The following is a 24856-nucleotide window of genomic DNA, read 5'->3' as shown; positions in this document are numbered from 1 at the left end:
ATCCTAATGCTGACTTTAACCAAATCAATGATGAACTGTTTTTATTTCTACAAGCGTTTCTAAACGGGTTCGAAGCACGCTCAGTTGAATATAATTGGAAGCTTCTAGAAACGAAGATGACAGAGCTTGCTAATCGTTTTATTCCAGTTCGTGTAATCTGTTATAATCCGCAAGCACCATGGTATAATTCATTTATCAGGCGCCTTTCCAATCGAAAAAAACGCATGTATAGAAGTGCAAAAACGTCTAGTGACCAACATCGATGGTCTCTATATCGTACCTCGGCTGATGAATATAATTCTGCAGTCAAATCGGCGAAGGAAAATTTTCTAACCAACACATTACCAAATATGTTGCTGAACAATCCAAGAAAATTTTGGAATGTAGTGAACCCGGCTGATAGTTCGCGAATTGTACTAACGAATTTGGACGGTGAACCAATTGATGACAAACAGTGTTCAGATACGCTTAACAACGTGTTTTCCAGCGCTTTTTCGTGTGTTTTTTCTGACGTTTTGCCTTCATTTAGTAACCCTGAGTATTTAACCATGTATCCCGTGCAGATTGAGACTGATGGTGCTGCCAAAATTATTGACTCTCTCAAACCTTTCTCCTCCTCTGGTGTTGACTGCATTACTCCCATGTTCCTAAAAACACGAAAGCCTATACCTCTGTCGCCCTCGCTAAAAGTTTTCAGCAATCCCTCGATTCTGGTGAGCTCCCGCAGGACTGGAAAATAGGGAGGGTGGTTCCCGTGCACAAATCTGGCGACAAGCACTCACCCTACAACTACAGACCCATATCAATCACTAGCGTTCCTTGCAAAATTCTAGAACACATACTTTTCTCCCATATCGCGAACTATCTGGAATAAAATTCTTTTTTTCACCGCGCACAGCACGGCTTTCGCAAATCTTTTTCGTGCGAGACACAACTGGCTTTATTCACCCATAAGTTGCAATCTATACTCGATAACCGATCATCCGCCGACTGTATATATCTGGATTTCGCGAAAGCATTTGATAAGGTATCTCACCAGCTCCTGCTACTAAAACTAAAAAAAATAGGTATTGATATTAACATACTAAAATGGCTTGAATGCTTTCTCACACATCGTCAGCAATTTGTAACCGCGAATGAAGTCAGCTCTCTCCTTCACCTTGTAATATCTGGCGTACCCCAAGGTACTGTACTTGGGCCATTACTTTTCCTTGTCTACATTAACGATCTACCAAACTGTGCATCATCTTCGATTCATCTATTCGCAGATGATTGTGTTCTTTACCGGGAAATAACCTCTATCAATGACGTGCATGCACTTCAATCTGATATTGACGCTATCACTTCTTGGTGCAAAACGTGGCATATGACACTAAATGTTAACAAGTGCAAATTCATGCGAATCTCTCGTTGTTCCGCTAACTTACCTTCATATCACCTTGATAGTAGTCTACTCGAAATTGTCGAATTATACAAGTATTTAGGCGTCCATATTACTTCTAATCTTAGCTGGCAAATTTACATCGACTCCATTACTAACAAGGCTAACCGTATGCTTGGGTACCTAAAACGCAACTTTTACTCGGCCCCTACTTCTATTAAATTACTGTTCTACAAAACAATTGTGCGCTCACAACTAGAATATGCTTCAGCGATATGGGATCCTGGCATCGGAACTCTCATTAATCAGTTGGAAATGATTCAAAATAACTCGGTTCGATTTATATATTCTAACTACCAACGAGCTGCTAGCGTATCCTCCATGAAATCTAACCTAGGTCTTTCTTCCCTAGCGTCACGACGCAAAACAAAAACGCACGACTTTGTTTGTTCCATAAAATTTTCCACCACACCACTTTACGCGGTGAACTGTTAACATCACCTTCATACATGTCGTCACGGATGGATCACCCACATAAAGTAGGAGTCATTTCATGCAACACTAATTCCTTTTTTTATTCCTTCATCCCACGTACGTCTAGTGACTGGAACCACCTTCCCTCTCTGATAGCCACTATTATTAATTATGATTTGTTTCAATCTGCCTTAAAAAATATATCTGATTGATTATTTTACTGTATTAGTAGAAGACGTTGTGTTTGCCGGTTTCAGGCTAGTGGACTATATAGTATCAAAGTGTATTAATCATTTGTAACCATTGTTTTTTTTATTTTCTTTCATGTATGCTTTCCCAATTATTATTCCATTTTACTTATTGTATTTGCTGTACCACTGCCCTCTATAATGCTTCATGCCTTGAGGGTATTTATAAATAAATAAATAAATAAAAATAAAAGAATTCAGAGCGCTGTTTTAGTGATCTATAAGTATCATTAAAAAAAATAGCGCGGGCTCAAGTTATCTGCAGCAATATTAGCAGCGATAACCTTCTCTAGAAAGTGTATGAAAAAATATCCGATTGAGATGGGCGATGAACAGATTCTTTACGTCCGAACGCACACAATCTTAGGCGTGACCTTTGATCGCGGCCTCAGTAGACCCCCCCTATCAAACGACTGAAAAGAAGACTAACAGCAGTCATTCACTTTATGCGAGTGGTACTACGTCTGCGGGTACTTGTTTCTGTCAAGTAATCAAGTAACGTACTTGAATACATTTTAGCCAAGAGTATTTGTAGTTGTAACCGATCACCTTATTTTGTAACCTGTGCAATACCGCGCGTTGTACATTAATTACAGCAAAGCAACTTCTGTAATTTATTTTTGTTTTGTGTGATCTAAAAGCGCAATTGATCAAGTTTTGTATAAAAGTACTTCTAACTCTAGTTCAACTAGCACACAGCTGTAATTTCGGAACCTGCAGTGCTGTTCTACTTCTGCAATGATATCTTACGACCGGAGTTCATACCCACCGAAAGAAAAGAAGAAAAAAACAAGACTTGGTGCGTCTTCAGTTGGACCCAAGCCAGCGCTTGAGACAGAACGGCTTGCACTTGATTATACTTTTACTTTTAAACGCCGGAATAAAAAATAGAGCTCCCTAACCATCTCGGTGTCATAGCCAAATGATAAAACAACTTCTAGAGTAGGGGTCTTCAAACTTTTTGGCGCAGAGTCCGAATCGGGGATCTCTTGCTGCCTCGACAGCCGGAGAATAAATAAGTAAATATAAGGGAGAAATAAAGTTAATAAATAATTCTAGATCAGCATCTAAACTCAAAATTAAAAATTAGAGTAAAAAAAAAGAATCTAAGCTGGATGAAACGTATACTTCATTGTGAAATTCAATATTTAGCTAATTATGGCATTACGGCATTATTCGGAGCCAGAAAACGCACAGGGCGTAAATCAAAGCCCATAGCAACTTTGACATGTTCAATACAGGGCAGAGGACTAATAATTCTGATAGAACTGACTCTTACAATATGCAATATATACGACACTGGACACTCAGCATAATACAAATGGGAATTCAAAGGATTTTTAACATGACTAGTTACCTTAGATATGAAACAGGGGACTAAGAATGGCGATGCTGCTGATGCCAACGTCTGATAAATATTATGACGCGAGGACACGCCTTATCGATAGGCAAATTTCTCTCGTTATTTTTTTTTTTTTTTTTTTTTTTACGTGGTTGGTTGGCTTTGCAACGCCGTTTCTTTTCACACGGTATTTTTTTGCGCCGGTAGTAGCGGGCCTGCTGAAAGCGAGCCGCGGGCCGGGCTTTATTGAAACTATAGTCGGTTACAAGTCAAGAAGGTAGGAGAAGCTCCTCCCACAAGCGTGATGCGCTCGTTTCAAATCCCTCCGCAGTCGAAAGAAGAGTTCACTGGAAACACCCCTCGTTCCTCTTCAATGGATAGATATAGGGTGCCTACATGTTTCCGCTCCGCTTTAGGGTGGCGCCAACTTCTTGTTACCCTTTCGCAGATCCTCTCCCATCGCCGTTTTTTCCCACTTCTTATTCCGCTAAACGTAAACAACGTTGAGTTTCTGTAGTCTCGACACACCGGCAACACTGTGAGGCTACTTCCGTTTCCGTTCATAAGAGGAGTGGGAGGCTCAGCGGGATGGCGGTCGTCGTGGCTGTCGCTCTCTTTATTCGGTCGGGTGTTTCATATATTGAAGTTGTCAGCAGGAAATGTGCGTTGCTTTGATCGAAACGCGAGTTCCCGCGACAAAATGAAACGCAACAGACCGGCATTGAACGCCGAAACCTCGTCGTCGGAACGAGAGCGGTGAGCGCTCCCTAGCCCTAACGAGGATTAGCGGCGTAGTCCGAGCGCACGACCGGCGACTGTGACAAAATGGTCGACGAAAACAGCGGAGGTTGCCATGGTGACGAGGTCGGCAACACTGGTTTGTCGGCAACAGCAATCACAAACGTTGTCGCCACCCTAAACAGCGGAGCGGCGGAAACATGTAGGAACCCTAGATAGATAATGGCCACAGAGTGGTGCTAACTTGTCTTCGACCCCCACTTTCTAAGAAAGCGACCTTTATGTTCATTGGAGAGGAACCGAGCCCCTGAAAGCAGCCTTTGCTTCCATCGGAGGGGGAAGCTAATCCCCGAAAGTCGTATTTGTTTCCATCGGAGGGTGTATAGTCTAATCTCCCTCTCGTGGCTTCCACAATGCTAAGTCAAAGTCGAAAGATAAAGCAAATATGTACAGAAAGGCAAGACCCTCCTCGCGCGTCGGCCGCGACGTCACGGAAACGATGGGACGCTATTGGATGCTGAGGTGGCGGAGGGATATATGATTCCCTTTGCGGGGCATTTGCCACTACCTTCTTAACCTGTAACCTACTATACCAGTGCCAGCCACGGGCCGGTCGGAACAGCTCTGCGGGCCGGGGTTTGGAAATTTTATTTTAGACAGTGTTGGGAAGTACTTTAAAGGGCAACTCCGGCCAAAACTCAAAATGAAATAAATTACTTGTATCGCTGTAGTGACACAAAATACGACCCCAGCCAAAATACTACGTCCGTGGGACGCCGCATTCTCAACTAATGCCGATAATAAAAATGCGACCCGCCGCGAGCCGCTGCTCCATTGCGGGAGGTCAGCGGGTTGCCGATTGTTAAAGCAACATTGGGCCGTGACGTCAGCATCGTTCTCTTTTTTTCCTTCGGTCCGGGCGTTGCGCGGAGTGCGCTTCTTTGAGCCGCTACCACCTCTACTGCAGCTTGTGATTGGCGTATTTAGCCGTTGCTTTTATCTGTAGCCCGTGTATTATTTGCTTGTGAGGACTCCAAGACTAGTTTTAGCGAGCAACTTGGTGCCCCCAAGACTGCCCAGCTGTTCCTCGAAAGATGCTGAGTGCAACTTGTAGCGCTGTGGGCTGCTCAAACAAATCGCTGCGCAACACGGAGGTGCTTTTCCACAAGTTTTCAACGGACCGAAAATTGGAGAAGGTGTGGGTAAACGCTGTTCGACGAGTGGAATTTGGACTTCGGCTTTTACGCGCCCGAGGAAAAAAGAGCGAGAAAACAGACGTGCACAACCCAGCAGACGTGTGTTCGGGCGTCGCGGCTCGCACCGGAGAGCCTCAAAGCTTCGTGTCTGGGACTGACCCGCAGCGCGAAAGCGAGAGGGCCCCCAGTACTTTACGTCACTGGCAGCGCGGCGTAGAGCAACGCCGCTCCATACACGGAGCCCCGATGACAATTTAGGCCTAGCGATGAGTACGGAAGACCGCACACACGGCGACAGCCGCCGAGTACGGCACCGAACGAGTTCACTCGTTTTCCAGTCGCTAGCTTTTGGGTATACAACCGACGAGTACGGCATAACGCACGCACGGCGGCCGCCGCCGAGTATGGCACCGCACGAGTTCACGGGTTTTTCACTCGCTAGCTTTATGGGTATACGCACTAACTCTTGATAAATATGCTCGATAAATACCACGTATACAGGATTAAAACAAAATCAGCTTACCTCCTATCTCTAGACGGCTAGCGCAACAGAGGTAGGTGCCGCTCGGCCTGCGTACTCGTTGAACGAGAACGATCCTGACGTCACGTTCACATAGCGGCTGATTTCCAGTGTTGCCGGGGACTCGAGCGGCTAGTTTAGGTTTTGTTGGCCGCGCCCCAAACAAATCTTTGAAGCGTCGATATCTTTAAAACTACGCACATTAGCGAGAACAAAATTACACCTGGCAATTCAGGGACGCTGACTGCACTAAAAACAGCCATAATCCCAAAATCGAAGGTATGGACCGGAGTTGCCCTGTAAGTAAATAGAACTTTAAGTACTACTTCAAGTAGGTTCAGAAAACTTTTACTTTAGTTCAAGTACATTCTCTGAGCACGTATATGTACTTGAAGTATTTTTTCTGGTACTTTCCGAGGACAGTACTACTCCTGACTTCAAACTAACATTCCCCAGATTTGGTTTTGTTAAACTTTCATCTCTACGAGAGAATTGCTTGCGCAAGATAGCAGGCTGACGTCGTGCTCTCTCCTGGTACATTTAACTCCCCTGTGAGCAGCGAGCCAGTGCAAGCGGAGGGAAAATCAATCGTCGGAGGGACTCTTGAATTTGGAACTATTTCTGAAAGTAAATACTCGATGGCCACTCAACTTTATTCAATATTCGCCGCCGTTTCCGAAAATAGGTCACGCACCCAGCCGATTACTCCTGGGGCAATGCGAACCAGTTAAAGGAAAATCGCTGTATAGGGGAATGAAAGGGCATATGTGAAAGCTTTTGTTAAAAAATTATCGTACTTTACTTTGAAAGTACATTGTATTCATAGTACTTCAGGTACGTTGCACCCAGTGTACTTACTACTTTACTCGAAGCACATCACATCACATTTCCTTTGTACTTTAACTGAAGTACTTTTTAGATGTACTTTACCCTACACTGATTCTAGATCACTAAGAGCTATTTTCACTGACAGTTTAAGAAACGCCCAACGAAGCGAGTTGCGGGCGTCTTAATTTCCATCGCTTCGCAGCCTATTACACTCGGCATATATTGATAAGAAAGCCAAAGAACACATCACGAATCAAGATCATGATAGACCAACCCCCTGCATTTCTTAAGTTTTCGCTGAAAATAAGCGCCGAGAGGCCGAGGAAGAGTATGAGACGAGAGATCATCAGGATCTCAGATCGTCATTTTGTGCGTGTGAGATTCCAGCCTTGAAAGTTTCAAGCGGCCCCGCTGTGTGCCATAGCCAAGCAACGCCCAAGTCTCCCTCCATGGACAGAGACGTATGATTGGAATGATTAGTCTGATTGGAATGATTAGCCTATCTAGTGAATAGATAGGTCTAAACTCTAAAAACAAAAAAAAAAGAAAGATGTAGTTTTTACATTCTTTGTCACATATATGACACCCCAAAACTTCAGTTCACCAACTTTCACGAGCGGCTTCATAGCCGAATTGTACAGCTTATTAAAAATAGCTAATGCACGTATGACTCACTGCAAAAGAAAAAAGTAATTGGGGTTTTCTCGGCCCTACTGTAGAACCTCAGTGATTTTCTGTTGTAGTCTTTGATAAGTACTTTAGCTCTTCAATATGTTATACCCCACCGTCATCCAGCCTCTCGTAAAAGTTGGGGCCGTAAGTTCGACGTTATTGTGCGGTAGATCGAACCGAAGTTTTGGAGTGTCATATATGTGACAAGGGGTGTAAAAGCTACACCTTTTTTTAGTGTTATATATGTGCAAAGCGCAAGCTCGTCGGCTTTTTTTTTTTTTTTTTGGCAGGGGTTCCGGTGACGTCAGAACGACGCAGAATTCTGGCTGACTTTCATTGGAAGGATACTGGGTAGACCTCAATGCTTGATGCCTTGAGGTGTACCCACTGTCCTTCAATTCGAACCAGTAAGAGCTCGGCGTTTTGACGTCACCAAAAGCCCCTTCAAAAGAAGCAGACGAACTTGCGCTCCGCATAGCTCCCTTTGTCTCCGCCGCACTCGTCGAACGCGGTAGAACGCGGAACGCCGGCGTCCGGCGTTTGGTTCTCGCGTTTTAAGGTGTTCGACGAGTGGAAGAGAGACAAAGGCAGTAAGCTTTGGTTCTACCCACTTATGATTCGAATCGAAGCTCGGCGTTCTGACGTCTCCTCCGCGCTCCCGTCTTCTCCTCTCCCTCGGTTTCTCGGCGCGTGGGCTCCGCCGCGCTCCGTGCGATGTGATTTATAAACGTGGTAGCAGAAGGTCACACACCTGATGAGTGTAAAAGCCTAAAACTTGAGTGCTTGAAAAAAAAAAAAAAATATATATATATATATATATATAACTGAGAAGAAAAAAACCCTTAGTGAGAAACAGCAACAACGGACGATTTAATCTTCGACGTTTCGGCCGGAGTCCGGCCTTCGTCGAAGATTAAATCGTCCGTTGTTGCTGTTTCTCACTAAGGGTTTTTTTCTTCTCAGTTTTATACCCACGCCTTCGGCCTCCCGCCACCATGCCCGTTATATATATATATATATATATATATATATATATATATATATATATATATATATATATATATATAAAACTGAGAAGAAAAAAACCCTTAGTGAAAACAGCAACAACGGACGATTTAATCTTCGACGTTTCGGCCGCAGTCCGGCCTTCGTCAGGAAGACTTCCTGACGAAGGCCGGACTCCGGCCGAAACGTTGAAGATTAAATCGTCCGTTGTTGCTGTTTTCACTAAGGGTTTTTTTCTTCTCAGTTTTATACCCACGCCTTCGGCCTCCCGCCACCATGCCCGTTATATATATATATATTGTTAGGACGAAAGAAGAAGCTGCATCTCGACCGGTGCCCGCAGACCTCGTGCAGCGCTGGAAGCTCGTGCTGTGCTCGGCCGTTGCTCGAACCGTTATATTGGTGACACCACTGTAATCGCTCCTCGCTCATTGTATAAACCCCATCTATTCATCAACAGTCTTCCAGGTTGGTGGAGGTCAGCGACACCCTACCTCTCGCACTTCCCGCCAAGACCTGGCGCACCGCAGAGGTCGTACCGCCCGACAACCCAACATGCCTGACGACGAGGGCAACGGAAGCCGGCCCCGTGCACCCACCGTAACCATCAAACACCGTCAGCGGGACCCTGAGTTATTCACTGGAAACGCCGAATCAGACGTCGAAGACTGGCTTAAAAGCTACGAACGGGTGAGCCAGCACAACGGATGGGACGATTCCTTTAAGTTGGCCAATGTCGTATTTTTTCTAAAGGATACCGCCCTTCGATGGTACGATAACCACGAAGAGGGAATAAATTCCTGGGACGGATTCAAGACATCTTTCGCTGACGCTTTTGGCCAGGCAGAACATCGCAAACAAAGGGCACAAGACCAATTGCTGCACCGGTATCAATCGACAACCGAGTCATCCACAGCCTACATTGAGGATGTTCTTCGACTGTGCCACCGAGTGGATCCCCAGATGAGTGAAAATGACAAGATCCGTCACCTTTTCAAGGGCCTATCACAAGAACTTTTTTCCATCGTCGCCCCCAGATCTCCGAATACAGTGGCCGATCTTGTGTCAGAATGTCGAAAGTACGAGGAATTAGACAATGCGCGAATTCTTAAAAGACCTTTTGAGCGCCTCCCTGAGGTGTCTGCAGGAGTACACACCGAAACCAGTCTGTCGAGCTTGATACGGACCATCATCCGCGAAGAGCTGCGTTTCTTTCTGGGCCAGCAGCGCCCAACGCCGCCCGTTTTGCAACCACCCGGTCAAACTCATGACATCGCGTCCACTGTCCGCGACGAACTCCGTGCTGTTCTTGAGCCCCTGGGCAACACTCCATCTGTCTATGTACCAGCAGCACCTCCCCCCACACCGTTATGCGCCTACCAAGCATTTACAGCCCCACCCACTGCAACACCCTGGCAGGCCCAACAGACGCGTCGCCGAGCGGATATCTGGAGAACCGACGATAACCGGCCAGTATGCTTTTACTGCCACACTCCTGGCCATATCCTCCGGTATTGCCGACGCCGCATGGGAGACACTAATCGCTCCCCTTCTCGGAATCAATACCAGGGTAACAACGGAGACAACAGTTACTCCTACAATACTTACCGCAGTGATAACCTCGCTTCCCGGCCTTTCGCAACACCCTACGGTCTCCCTTCCTCCAACATTAACGCCGGACGAGCCCCTTACGACCGCCGCTCTCCAAGCCCTGTCACGCCAGCTGAAGCCCGTCGTCGTCGTTCACCCTCGCCTTATCCTGCTCGTCGCCGTTCCATTTCGCCCTTCAATGACAACGCAGTGGCTTCCACCTCCCACCAGTCAAACTGAACACCGCAGCCTGCATCGACAATGGAGGTCAGGCTGCACCTGCACAATTTGTGGCAAATCCTCCGTTTGTAGGACCGACTAACATAACTGTGGAAATTGGACGGCAAACATTTCATGCTCTTATAGACACTGGCGCAGCCAAATCGTGTATTCCTGAACGCCTCCGACGACACTTGCGCAAAGTACTCACGCCCCCCTCCAGTGGACACTTGTTACGTATGGGTAATGGTGAATTGGTCCAGCCGCTCGGATACTGTTCCGCGTCAGTGAAGGTAGGCCGCAGTCGATATGTTATCCTGTTCACTGTACTCACAAGTTGCATCGCGGACGTCATCCTTGGATGGGATTTCTTATCGTCAACAGCCGCTTTCATTGATTGTGCAAATCGTGAAATTCATCTCAGCCCTTCAGAATACGGTAATGAACATTTTGAAGCACCACTAGCCGCTCTTCACATTGAACATGATTTACTCCTACCGCCCCAGTCGGCAGTCGTTGCAACTCTCGTCGTCGCCAACCCAGTCGCAAGTACTGTCGCTCTCATCGAACCTCTCCACACCTGTCTAGAGAAAAAAGGAATTGTGATTCCTTATTCTCTCGCCACCATTGCCGACGATAAGTGTTACATATGGATAACCAACACTTCAACCCATCCTCAAATCCTCCCCCGAAGAACGCGCATTGCCACCCTCCAAGTGCATATTGAACACAGCTTGGCTGCATTTTCCACGACTGCCGCTCATACCAGACCGATTGCGGAAAATAACGTCACCGAAAAACTGGAGAGGATGATCGCCTCAACCGTCGTCCAAGCCGAACGTATCAAATTGCGCACTCTTCTTGCATCTTATAGCAGTGTCTTTGATTTCACTGACCAGGTATTAACCCGTACCACACTTGTGGAGCATCATATCGACACCGGTGACTCCCCGCCCCTCAGGAGCAGACCATACCGAACATCCGCTGCAGAACGAAGATTGATACAAAATCACATCACTGACATGCTGGACAAAGGTGTGATCGAGCCTTCCTCCAGTCCCTGGTCGTCGCCCGTCGTTCTAGTAAAAAAGAAGGATGGTACCTGGCGCTTTTGTGTCGACTATCGCCGCCTTAACAAAGTGACTCGAAAAGACGTATACCCACTTCCCCGGATAGATGATACGCTTGATACGCTACAAGGCTCGTCCTACTTTTCATCCATGGACCTCCGAAGTGGCTATTGGCAAGTTCCAGTTACTTCGGCTGATAGACCTAAAACAGCATTTATAACACCTGAAGGCCTTTACCACTTCAACGTTATGCCTTTCGGACTCTGTAATGCGCCTGCGACATTCGAGCGCATGATGGACGTTCTCCTTCGTGGCCTCTCTTGGAACATCTGCCTTTGTTACCTGGACGATATTGTTGTCTTTTCTTCAAACTTCGACGACCACCTATCTCGTCTCCGCACGGTCCTTGACTGCATTCGTGCTGCTGGGTTACAATTGAACTCAAAAAAATGTATTTTTGCCGCCAAGAAAATCAAAGTGCTCGGTCACCTGGTCAGCGCAGATGGAATACGCCCAGACCCAGACAAAACACGAGCTGTGTCCGACTTCCCGGTCCCACAAAATGTCAAGGACTTGAGAACATTTCTGGGCTTATGCACGTACTTCAGAAAATTTATTTCCGGATTTTCTCATATCGCTGAGCCGCTCAATCAGCTGCTACGCAGAGACGCATCTTTTGAATGGGGCCCACACCAGGAAACATCATTTGAAACACTCAAGACAGCATTAACGTCGGCTCCAGTCTTGGGCCACTTCGTCGAAGGTGCCGACACCGAGGTACGCACCGATGCCAGTGGCCACGGTATAGGCGCCGTTCTCGCTCAAAGCCACAATGGCCAGCAACGTGTCATTGCCTATGCTAGCCGAACACTTAACAAAAGCGAACGCAACTTTTCGACTACTGAAAAAGAATGCTTAGCCGTCATCTGGGCTGTCTCCAAGTTTCGTCCCTATTTGTATGGATCCCCATTTCGTATCGTGACTGATCACCACGCGCTTTGCTGGTTGGCTAGCCTCAAGGACCCCTCGGGACGTCTAGGTCGTTGGTCCTTAAAGCTTCAAGACTACCTTTTCACCGTCGTCTACAAGTCAGGGAAACGACACCTCGACGCTGACGGATTATCTCGATGTCCTCTTGCTGACGATACAACCATTTCTCTCCAGACACAAACCTCACATGCTACAGCAACTCTCGATAACATCGACATGGCTTCAGCGCAACTGTCTGACGATTCCTTGAAACCGCTGATTCATTACTTACAAGGCGTCGCAACATCCTGCGCTCAACGCACTAAACGACGCGCCCGTCTATTTATTATTCAGAATAATGTCCTTTATAGACGCAACTACGAGCCCCAAGGACGACAATGGCTTCTTGTGGTTCCGCGACAATTACAGAAACAAATTATTCAAGCGAATCACGACGACCCAACAGCCGGTCACCTCGGCTTTGCTAAAACGTATTTCAGAATACGCTCTAGATTCTTCTGGACTGGCATGCACCGTACCATAAATAAGTATGTTCGCGCATGCCATTCATGCCAGACCAAGAAAAGACCCACAACAGCACCTCCTGGGCCTCTCCGACCCCTTTCTCCACCGAACCACCCATTCGAGCGCATTGGAATTGACTTTCTGGGGCCCTTCCCCCAGTCACAAGCCCAAAACCGATGGATCATCGTAGCTGTCGACTACTTAACACGCTACGCCGAAACCAAAGCGCTCCCGACCGCCACGGCCCTTCATGCAGCCGATTTCTTTCTCCATTCCATCCTTCTTCGACACGGCGCCCCTCAGTCCATCATCACAGACCGGGGAACGCCTTTTGTTGCAAACCTCCTCCATGAGGTTTGCCGCCTTGCAAACACTATTCATCACATCACGACCGCCTACCATCCCCAAACGAATGGCTTGGCAGAGCGATTTAATCATACTCTAGCCGATATGATGTCCATGTACATTACTGACGATCAGGACAACTGGGATTTTATTTTGCCCTACGTTACATACGCGTATAACACCAGCCGTCAAGCCACTACTGGTTACTCCCCTTATTATCTCCTATATGCTCGCGAGCCGTTATCTACCATTGACACATTGTTGCCATATATAGAAGATTCTTCTCTCGACAATTACGCCCAAGACGTTCTCTACCGTGCTGAAGAAGTCAGGCAGCTCTCACGTATTCGCACGCTTGCATCACAACAACAACAAATCATTCGTCACGCCGAGCACCACCCTCCAGTTTCATACAATATCGGTACAGAGGTTCTTGTTTGGACACCGTCTCGCCAGCCCGGAAAATGTGAAAAGCTCCAAAAACAATTCCGAGGCCCTTTCCGTATTTCTCGCCAGCTGTCACCTACCAACTACGAAGTAACTGCGGTACTTCCGCCACGAGACAACCGCACAAAATCTACCGATATCGTCCACATCGCCCGCCTCAAACCCTACCACCGCCAAGCTCCCTAACCACAAGGGCCGGTGGACCGGCCCTCTTTGCAAGGGGAGGCACCTGTTAGGACGAAAGAAGAAGCTGCATCTCGACCGGTGCCCGCAGACCTCGTGCAGCGCTGGAAGCTCGTGCTGTGCTCGGCCGTTGCTCGAACCGTTATATTGGTGACACCACTGTAATCGCTCCTCGCTCATTGTATAAACCCCATCTATTCATCAACAGTCTTCCAATATATATATATATACACACGCACCGTCTAAATAAGTTAAAAAGTGAAACCATCTGACCCGTTTGATTTTTTTTTCTATTCTAGAGTTGAAGTATAAAATTCATTCACCATCAATTTCATTCAAACCGGGTAACAACCTCCATTTGGGAAGAGTTGCGTTGCCCTTTACAAGTAATACAAAATCGTGATGAACAACTTATCAAGTTATCATGCAGCTGTAATTTCAATTGCAATCAACTACTATTACAGCTATGTGATATTAATTAGATCTGAATTACATAGCCATATTCAATAGACCCAAGATTGGCCAAACGACGCGCTTACAGTGAATCAATCAACTTCCTCGCTGCGCAAACATTCGTGGACCAAATGCTGCTATTTTTTTCGCTTACGTATGCTTTAAAAATATATAACATAGGAACTAAAATAAACTGCGGTGAGGAAATATTACCTCACGGGTTTCAGCGCATTTTCTATAGGAAATTATCCAAACATTTTACTTCCGAGCAGCTAATACCATCGCCTGCCAATTTTTCTTTTACCAAACTCTTCAGCTTACACAAAAAAAAAACACAAAAAAAACTTAGTTTTAACTTTTTAGGAGATACTTTGGTGTTTTTTTAGGAGATAGTACTTCGTTTTAAACTTCAGTAGGTAATAGTTCGTCTTCTTCAACCATGTTAATTTTTTCTCATTGAAATGAAACGAAATTTAAATAAAACAGTCGGGCCTTCACTCTTAATGAAGATTTTATGCCAGTTCTAATATCTTGGCATAAATTGGAGCAAAATAAGACGCTTTACAAACGCGCCAGATTCCAGCCGCCATTGCTGACCTTCTCTTAGCTTACCGAGAACACATTTGCGAAAAAACGAACCGAAAATCGGAGAGAAATCGGAGGCTGCGAAAATCGTAGCGTGCGATTTTCGGAAGACGAGCCATATGAGGTGGAATGCGCGGCGCGGAAATCGCAATGCACTGCGGTTTTCGTGCTCCGACTTCAGGAGGCTGTGCGGTAGTCTGGCGAACTGGCGTCCCATATTTCGCGCCTCTTAAAAACTTCAGCTATTAAAACCTCGTTGAATGCCACGCGAGCCTTTGTGCCACCACCCTTTAATAGAGACAGAAGGGGTTTTTTAAGAAGGTTGAGACGAGAACGCAGGGATGGCATACGATGTTGCCTGCGCTGCTTCCGAAGCTGCGTGAGCCGCCATGTTGCGAGCCGATCGTATCTTTTCGTTCCGTAATGTTCCGGGCTTTCGCTCACCGAGCTCCTCCGCCCCGAATTCGGAGGCGCCGTGCGAAAATATCTGGCGCTGCAGATCTTTCGAACCGCTCCCGATTTTCGGAAAAGGGGAGCAGCCTAGCTGCCGTGCGATTTTCGTGTGCGGTTTTCGCACAAAATTCGGCTTTTTTTCGCAAATGTGTTCCCGGCTATACCGAGCCATGGGCACCTTCTCGAGCCTCGACGAATGTTAAGACCGGGGAGAATGACACAGTAGAATCTAAACTGGCAATACTATACTTCGTTTCAGCTTCGGTCCGAGCGCGGCCAATGTTATGAGCCGAAGGGCCAATCAAACAGTGAAAGCGGCACAACGTCATGGCGTGCTCTCTGCAGTTGATAAGACCAGCCGCTATTCGCCGTCTCTCTGTGCGGGCTCCTCCGCCGGCTAGTCCTATCAAGCGCAGAGAGCAGGCCATGACGGTGCGCTTTTTGCGCTGTTTGATTGGCCCTTTGGCTCATAACATCGGCCGCGCTCGGACCGAAGCTGAAACGAAGTATAACCTGGCCTGCTGTACGATAATGATGAAGTGAAGTAAACGGAATAAAAGGCAACAAAAACTGAAGGTCAGATATGGTGCCGTCAATGCACATGTGCTGCAAAGCGTCCATACTGCTGCCACTAGTACCACGCCCACTAAGGCTAGTATACATGCTTGTAGTAATACTAACACAGACACTGATACTAATACCACTGCTAAAACTACTTTTCCTAATGAGGTATGCCATTTCTAAACTTGAGGGGGAAAAAAAGCACGTATGTGATATAGCCAGCTCGTTTAATTTATCGCGACTGTACTAACAAGACCCCAGCATTTCGTAGTCAAAACACCGTGGTGCGGTTCAAGATAAGCAAAGGGGGGGGGGGGGGGGGGGCGGGGAGGGGGGGGGAAGGAGAAGTTCAAGCTCCATGATGAGTAGCACGGCTAGCTCACACAAGACCCGGTTTTTGGAGACGGGGGGAGAGAGTCGGGGAGTCTAAGCCGGCGCTTGCTTGGACAGACTCCAGGGCTCGAAACCCCAGGCGGGAGGGCTCCTGCTCCTCTCAAATGGTAGTCGGGCTTGCTGCTTCATGCGGGGCAAAAGCCCCCCCTCCCCCCTCCTTCCCTTTCTACGAGAATGGAGAACGCAACTCGACACAGTTCTACGTTTAAAAATACACGGCGACCGCGACGCCGGCGAGAAGGAGGCAGGAAAGAGAAGGGAGGCCCCTATCCCCTTCTCCTCTCATTTTTGTTATTTTTGCATCTAAACCTCCCTCGCAAGAATCTGGATTCTTTTTTTCTTTTAAAGTCCAGCTGGGCCGAGGAAGTTTGGAGGAAGCGGGGGCTTTGCACACCGCACTGGTCGGCTGGCCGGTCTGTTAGAGGGGGGAAAAATGTCGCCGCATTTTACACCATTTTTGGAGTACTAGCGCGAAGAAACGTTGATGTGTGGTCACCAACAGAGCGCAAAACGTTTTGTTGACGATCCGGACAATCTTCTGGTTATTTTGTGGAAGAAAAAATATTGCCACATTTTGTTTCATCTGGAGAGTATACAGGCCTGGTCTCGATAGCCCGACAAATACAGTTTTTGTCCGCCAGCAAATTAAAAACTGTTTTTTCCTGACCCAGACAATGTTTTGCGGTATCGGCTCGTCGCAAACATGTACTTCTGGTCCTATAATCTGGTAAGGCTCAAACTGAAAAGAAAAAATTTCAAACGTATTGTGTACACTTGTATTGTTTTGTTTTCTTGCTATTTATGTATTTCTGTGTTATCTCAAAGATGCCGATCACTTTGAGTTTGTAACTTTCATCTAAACGAAACTTTTGTGTCAATTTATGCACCTATGTGAAGTGTAAGGGACCAGTGCCTCGTGGGGGGGGGGGGGGGGGGGGGGGGGGGGTTATTGGCATTTTGTACTAAACCCTCTTTTTGAGCACTGTAAAAACAAAAATACCCGGTGTGGTTTTGCTGTAACCGCTTGTCTCCTGTGTGGTTTCATTCCACTTATTAGGGATCATCAAATAAATTTTTGGCTGGGTTAAATAATTTTATATTGTAATCTTACTTTGTTTAGTTCCGTGGTTTTCGCATGGGAGTCCGCGGACCCTCTAGGGTCCGCGAAGGCATTCTAGGGGTCCACAAGGCTCGGCATCATCCGTTAAGCCCAGCAATAAATGTTGACATTTTTTTCAGATTGAGGAGAAACGTTATGATTTTCGGGTAAGCTTTCTTGTGTGTATGTCAATGAGACACGTCCACTTCACACTAGCCTTTAGATATATAATGTATTAAATCATTGTCATAATTACCTTATACCTTTCCCTTCCCCTCACCACGACCGAGGTCCTCTATCATCTCCGCCGATCCACAGGGGGTCCGCGAAACATAAATGTTTGAGAGCCACTGGGTTAGTGGGTCAAAAGAAAGAGGCTAGAAAGTAAAAAAAAAACCTGCTTTTGGGTACGAAAATTTGAAGATATAGCGAGCTATTTCATGCTTCCTTTCTTTCGAGGGCATTCGCCTTTTCATTGTGATACATTCGTGGTTTCCAAAGCGCGTCAGCCTACCCAGCTCAAGCATTGGACACGAGCACTGGGTCACTTAGACGTATGCGCTCGCCAACAATCAACCCGTCGACGAATATTTGGATTCGCGTTCGTGGCCAATGAGTGCCGGGACGGCACTTATCATAGCTTGCGAACGATAACTTTCATGGTGTGCTTAAAAAGGACGGTGGAAAGCTTGAAAAAAAATTGGGTTGTGTTTATGTTTATTGACCTTTCCAATGTTTACAAATCTACAGCTCAGCTTGCGATCTCCACAGCTCAGCACGCGCGTGTGCGTCGCTTCGGAAAGCGAGCAAATCACGCGCGATACGCACGAACACTGAAAATGAAACCGGCCAGCAGCCCTTTTCTGGAAAGGTCTATACAGCCTAGCACTTGGTCTGCCTCGACGGGCGACGAGTCTCCCAGCTGTAGATGAGCAATTTAGCCAGTGCAGTACAACCGCTAGCCTGGGGTCTTTAACGTGCATCACGCAGTAGTGACACACGACCGCACGCCGGTACGATGCTCACCCAGGTCGAAACGGGCAGGGCTGGGGATTGAACCCAGGATCCTGGGTTCTGCAGCGCGAGCTGGAAAGCTTGGAGTCAACAGTACCCTAGCCTCCTCCATACTGACAAAGTCTGGTGGAAAGTCACGTGACGCGACCGCCCGAAGTGAAAGGTAGAGCGGCAAGCAACGGGTAAGGGGAGAGTCATGTAACGGGCGCCCCGCTGCGGCGAGACGACGAAATATACTATACTTATTTTCTCCTGTTGTCGAGGGTAAATAGAACGCCACCCCTTCCCCGTTCCTCCGTTTCGGTTTCGTCTGTTTCGTTTGCGCTCAAAATTACTACAGGAATAAGTTGAGCTAGTTGGTTATAAATTACGGGTGGAGCCAGCTAAGCTATTAGCCTCAATAACCCTGCAACCTCAAGGAAAGCTCTTTCTTCCGGGCGCCCTCACGGCTCAGTATAAATAGAAGGAAGGGGGCACCACAATCCAGGATTAGGAACAAAATCGGTACGCATAAGAAGTAGTAGAAGAGGAGGACGATTTATTAAAATAGTTGGTAGTCCAGCGGTAGGTTGTCTTTTCTGTTTCTCCTTCCCTCGTTGTTCAGCTGGTTTCACCCGTAACGCTCAAAATTGTGCGGCAAACTGCCGGGGCTGTTTGATTACAGAATACAGATATTGATACGCGGGAACGGCGTCGAAAGGTCAGTATTCCCTGCTTGGAGTTTTCGCCGGTCCATGCGCCATAGGGCACACAATTCAGACCACGCAGATGGTCCCGAGGGTGCCCTGAAGACGTCGTTCGCAGCTGCACAATGCGACGACGAGGCTGAGCACGCTGACGGCGTAGCCTCCGCCACAGGTCTCGGCGGCCGCAATCGCCATAGCCTCGACATCAGCAGCCAGTCGCATCGGTTTCTCCCGAGCCATAGCGAACACTGTGTTTTGGGTCCTCGCCGCTCAAGAGCTGTGCGCTCACTACCGCACTCCCCGAGAAATGATCTCTGCTACCAGATCCTCGCGCTCTAAATCTGCGACCGGGCGCTCTATGGCTACAGCGCGAGACACATGCGCGAAAAATTCATCCGATCCGACGTCCAATCCGGCAGTACGACTGCCTGACCCGAAAAATTTGATCGCTTCAGACGTCGGATCGGCGAATCGGCGTGCGTCCAACGTGCCAGATTGTTTCGCACGGCGGACGGACTGTCGGAAGCGTCCAGCCAATGACAGTGCAGCTAGCGCGAACGTCATGATGATGTACTGGGTCTGGTGGGACGAACAAGAAAACGGGACGGGCGACGGGAAGCCGGATGAGTGGATTCCGCTGATCCGTTCGAAAAGGATGGCCCCGGCAAAGAATGCACGCGCTAGTGAAAAAGAGCTCCGAACTTCGCACGTGCGAGCTAAACCGTCAATCTGGGACTACAGATCTAAGAACGCGGGCCTCCGCTGGAGTGCTTGGATCTCCTGGGCGGAGCCGAAAGGATCGTCGTGTCACATGCAAGGTCGGAAACGTCTGTCTCAAACTGTCGCGTGCGGCAATTCGAAGCGCGGCGTTCCGAGGACTGTCGGATCGGACGCCGGATCGGACGATTCTGCCGCCCATGTGTCTCGCGCCTACGTCATCGAACTGCCAGGCTTTGTGAGTATAGGGGAGGTTATGCCCAACGTTGCTTATCACAGTACCGGTGCCGAAGCACGTCAAGACCGCGTGATTTCTAATTTTGCTTTTGGGTTGAGGACAAAATCTAAGTAGCAAAAAGTTGAAAAAATGAAAGCCGTTTACAACTCCCTGTAACGCCGGATTAGAGCGCAGCTCTTGAGGAGGAGGATGGAAGGGCGCTGAGGGATAGGAGTCCCTGAGGTCACGTGACTTAAGGGGGGGGGGACGTGAGGGAAGCTGTCATAACCCTCGTGACCCTCGTGAGGGTAACCCTCGTAACCCTCGTGAAAGTAACCCTCGTGACCCTCGTGAGGGTAACCCTTTTGAGGGTAACTAACCCCCGCAACCCTCGTGAGGGTAACGCTCGTGACCCTCGTGATCCTCGTGAGGGTAACCCTCGTGAGAGTAACCCTTGTAATCCTCACGAGGGTAACCCTCGTGACGTCATTATGGGAAGCTTCCCATAATGCAACGCGCGGTTACGCCGACGCCGACGGCGACGCCGCTCAAACCGGAAACGGACGCCTAAGAGCTGCGCTCTAAAATCATTTCATGGCCCCTTTAAATTGCGATGAACTTGTAGGTTTATCGTATGAAAGTGAGGAGTCGCGAGCGCCACAGTATATTATATTTACATATTTACAAGAAAAGGAAATAAACGTGAGGGCTGTTCGTTGGTAGGTATAGCTGAAAACTGGCTCCCTCTCGGGCTCTCTTCGCGCGCCTCTCGCGTATCCCTGCGTCCTTCTCTTCTTCCTTATGACTGTAGTTTATACAGATACTCCCCCCCTAGAGAGGAAGCCGGTTGACGAGCGTTGAGTTTTACGCTGTTTCTTGAAAACGAACTTTCTTTATAATATAATAATATCTTTATTCAACCCTGGAGGGTTGCGGCACTACAGAAAGGCCATTGGCCCATACCTGAGTCCTGTGGTGCCGCACTACTACATATTGTGAAAAAGAAACAAATAAATAAATAAATATGACAATGAAGCATGCAAGGTTTTTTCCATGGAAGATCACTGCTGAAGGAAGTCCGATGCCTCCTTGCACCAGGCTTTAAGGTCCTCCTTCTCCTGGGGTGGACAGTCGGTCAGCGTCTTTGGCAGCAAGCGCCAGAGGGTTACACACTTCACCAAGACAGAGTTCTGGTGACGCACAGTGCAACCGAATGGTGGCTGTAGCCCACCAGATCTAGTAAGGCGAAAGCTTTTAACCAGCGGGAGCTCCTGATCTCTTGGGAGGAGGCAGTCAGCAAGGAGCCGGAGTGACGCAACCTGCCGGCGAAGTGCTAGGGGGTTCTACCCCACCATCCTTAGAAGTTCTTGCGTGGACAGGTCGCGGTAATGTGGCAGTCCAGGGGAAGCCTGGCACCGCAAGACTGTGTAGGCGGCACGCCGCTGCACACTCTCGAGGGACGCTTTCAGTGAATTCTGGTAAGGGTCCCAAACTGAAGCACAGTACTCGAGTTGTGGGAACACTAGAGCAGTGTACAGGTCCCGCAATGCACTGGGGCCAGCTCCTCGGGTGACTCGACGCACAAATCCGAGCATCCGGCAGGCTTTTGAGGTCACCTCCCCAATGTGCGGCGAAAAGGTTAATTTTGAATCTACTGTCACACCAAGAAGTCTTGCACGGTTAGTGGCGGGGAGTTCCTCTCCGTTCAGCTGGAAACTGTGCCGTCTGGTGTTATGGCTTCTTGATGTGGTAATGAGGGTTTATGAGCATTTGTTAATGTTCAGGGGGAGCTTGTTTGCCACAGACCAATCATGGACGGTGTTGAGGTCGTCCTGAAGTTGCTGATACTGGGAGGGATTCTGGACTGGGTGCATAATTGTCAAATCATCTGCATACAAAAGGGGTGTGCACTGCAGGGAAGACGTCACATCGTTCATAAAAATGCTGAACAAAGTCGGCTTAAGAACACTTCCTTGAGGAATTCCCGACAGGACTTGTTTGGGGCTCGACACTGCGCCCCGGAATACAACTCTCTGGGAGCGATTTCGCAGAAAGTCAGAGATTTAATTCTCAAGGCAGCCTGTAATGCTTATCTCGGATAGCTTGCGGCGCAGCATGTTGTGATCGACCCTATCGAAAGCTTGCTTAAAGTCAAGCTGCAAGAGTTGACAGGGAATGCGGTTGTCGAGGTGAGAGCTTAGGGTGGGAACTGTTTCGGCCAGGGCTAACTCACAGCTACGACCGGGCCTAAAGCCGTACTGACAGGGTGAGAGCAGCCCATACTGCTCTAGGTGTTCAAGGAGCCTTTTATTAAGAATCCGCTCCATTGTCCTGCAAACCACAGACGTAGACGAAATGGGCCTGTATGATGCAACAGATGAGGTCGGGGACCCATTTCCTTTGTGCACTGGTGTGACACGGGCAAGTTTCCGTTGGGAGGGGACGGAGCCTGCCTGCAGGAAGTTTGCTAACAGCCGTGCGAGAACAGTGCTGAGACGCTCGGAGCAGGCCTTCAACTGCATTGGATGCACTCCATCTGGGCCTGCACCCTGGGAGGGCTTGAGGTGTCTCAATGCCTCAGCAACATCGCCCACCCCTATGTCTTTGTGGCCGAGCGGTGCTAGACCCGGGGGTGTGCGAGTGTCGACGGCACTGGGAGTGTCAGGGACAGTCCATGCTGTGGAGAACTAGGCACTGAAGAGTTCTGCAACAGTTTGGGGTCTCTCCACAACGGTCCCATCGACCGTGAACTCTGGCGAGGACGACGACTTCCTCCGATGGTTAACATATGACCAGAACAGTTTCGGTGATCGGGCTGCCTTCTGGGCAATGGTCTCCACGTAAGACCTGTACGAGGTGTAGATTTCTTTCTTTAAATCTCTCTGGGCTTTCCGTGCCATACTGAGGTGGCGCGGGTGGTTAGTTTTCTTTGCCCGTCTGAAGAGTTTGCGCTTCTTTCGAGTAAGCTGAATGATGCTCTCTGTTATCCAGGGAGACCTCCGCCGTCCAGTGCTGTTCTTGACGGGGACACATTTCTTTTCTATTGCACTTATGAGGTCGAGCCAGATATCATACGAGTCACTTGCCGACGGCTCGTTTATGGCAATTATCCATGGAGCGAGATGCGCAAGATTGGTGAGGTGGGCGACATCCATCTGAGAGAACAACTTGACCCTTCTTGCATACCGTCCAAACTTGGGAAGCGACAGGAGGCTCTCCAGATGTATAGCTTTGTGGTCAGACCCATCTAGGCTGGGCTCCAGGGAACAGGTGGAGATGAGGGCCGGGTTCGTGGTGAAGACCAGATCCAGAAAAGAGGCATTCTTTGCACTCGAGTAGTACGATGGCTCGTCACAAAGCTGAACAAGTCCATTTGATTCCATCATGTCCAGGAGTGTGTCATCATCTGGTGCCAACGGGACGGGGGCTGTTATGTCTGTCCAGTCGATGTGGGCATTAAAATAACCAAGTGTGCAAACATTTAAATAGGAGCTTACGGTGACACGCTCCAGAGCGTCATTAAGCAGGTGATAGGCCGCAACTCGGGTAGATGGAGGACAGTACACGCAGCCGAAGAGCACTTTCCCTCGCTTGTGGGCAATTTCAATGAAGAGAGCCTCAAGGCCAGCAACTTCAAGGTCCTGACGCCTCCGGCAAATCAAGTGTCGAGGGACAACAAACATAACTCCAACGCCACTACGACCTGCACGGTCCTTCCGGTGTACCACATGTCGAGCAGTGTCAACAAGTAACCCATCTGGCACTGAGGGGTCGAGCCACGTCTCGCAGAGAGAAAACACTGTATCTGCAGAGGATTCAACGAGCGCTTGAAAATCGAGCAGTTTGTTCTTAACAGAACGGACGTTTGAAAACCATACTGCAAGGTTGGCTTGGGGCTGCCCATGCGGCGTGGCATTGGCAATCACTGGATCGCGGGTCGGGTCAGAGCCCCGAGATGCAGGCGTAGGGCATGTGGGGAACAGCTCATCGTCAAAAGCTGGGAGTTGGCACGCACCACAATACCATTCCTCCTCCGACGACGACAGGCGTCTGTAGGAGTGCAGGGAGAGCAGTTCGCACTTTCGGTGGAGCCAGGAGTCGCACTTATCCCACTGCAATGCAGCAACGTTCTCGTAGACGGACCGGCCGCAACGAAGGCAACTGGGACAGGGGCCGGGATTTGATGACACATCACCAGCAAGAAGCAGCAGCAAGACGATCTGTGGTTGGCGGACGCAGATGGAGCGGACCAGCGCAGCTTTAGGCTTAGTGCTTAGCCAGTGGCCAAGCGAGTCTTGAGCGCGAGCAGCGTCGGGGATCCGGGCAGGCCACGTAATACCGTGGTCGGCAAAGTGATCGCCATGTCTCGGCGTGGTAGGTGAGACACGACGGAGCTCGAGGATACTCACAGCGCAAAGCAAGAGACGGAGGCACGAGAAAATGCGTCCGCGCTCCGCCATACTGGAACCACAGTCCGCCATACTTGAACCACAGTCCGCTGCTACTTCTGGGGGGGCGCAGTGAGGAGATTCACGGATGAGGAAGGTTGCGGACGTTCCTGAAATGCAGGCTTCAGTCGGTCGATAGACACTATGTCTGTGCGACGCTTGGCGTCTCTGCGCAGGAGTTCGTATGGTCCGTTGTACGGAGGTTGAAGTTATCGCTTTGCAGCATCGTTCCGAATGAAGACGTGGGAAAACTCTGGAGAAATAATTCTCAGAGTATGCTTGCGTCCAAGGTATTTGCCTTGTCAACCAGAAGTTGCTCCATACGACGAAGTAGCTCCGATGGTTTCCCGTCTCCAAGTTCCTCTGATGTCAGAAGCTGTTGAAGTCGCCGTTGTTTGGACTCCGTCGTACGCCGTATAAGCTCAGCCTTGAGCATGTCGTACGGCATATCTTGAGGGGGTGCACGCAGGATATCCCG

At 48.6% G+C, this 24856-nt stretch overlaps 1 protein-coding gene across 1 annotated transcript; it reads right to left on the bottom strand.

Annotated features, from left to right (window-relative positions):
* Positions 1-22617: 22617 nt before the first annotated feature.
* Positions 22618-24293, bottom strand: LOC121835104. The gene is made up of 2 exons (XM_042289040.1): positions 24270-24293; positions 22618-24042 (listed from the first exon to the last, which is right to left on the bottom strand). Exons 1-2 carry the CDS (start codon positions 24291-24293, stop codon positions 22618-22620), a joined length of 1449 nt encoding a protein of 482 aa, XP_042144974.1.
* Between the last annotated feature and the right edge of the window lie 563 nt (positions 24294-24856).

This window comes from Ixodes scapularis, unplaced genomic scaffold, assembly GCF_016920785.2.
Source record: "Ixodes scapularis isolate PalLabHiFi unplaced genomic scaffold, ASM1692078v2 PGA_scaffold11__112_contigs__length_91849675, whole genome shotgun sequence".
Classification (NCBI taxonomy): Eukaryota; Metazoa; Arthropoda; class Arachnida; order Ixodida; family Ixodidae; genus Ixodes; species Ixodes scapularis.
The sequence above is the reverse complement of the archived record's forward strand: the minus strand, read 5'-3'. Positions and strand labels throughout refer to the sequence as shown.

Excerpts from the sequence above, each read along its gene's own strand:
- LOC121835104 (XM_042289040.1), bottom strand. The coding sequence starts at position 24,293 with ATGGCGATCACTTTGCCGACCACG. Across the intron at positions 24,043-24,269 it reads CGATCACTTTGCCGACCACG|TGGGATAAGTGCGACTCCTG; the intron begins GTATTACGTGGC and ends GCTGCATTGCAG.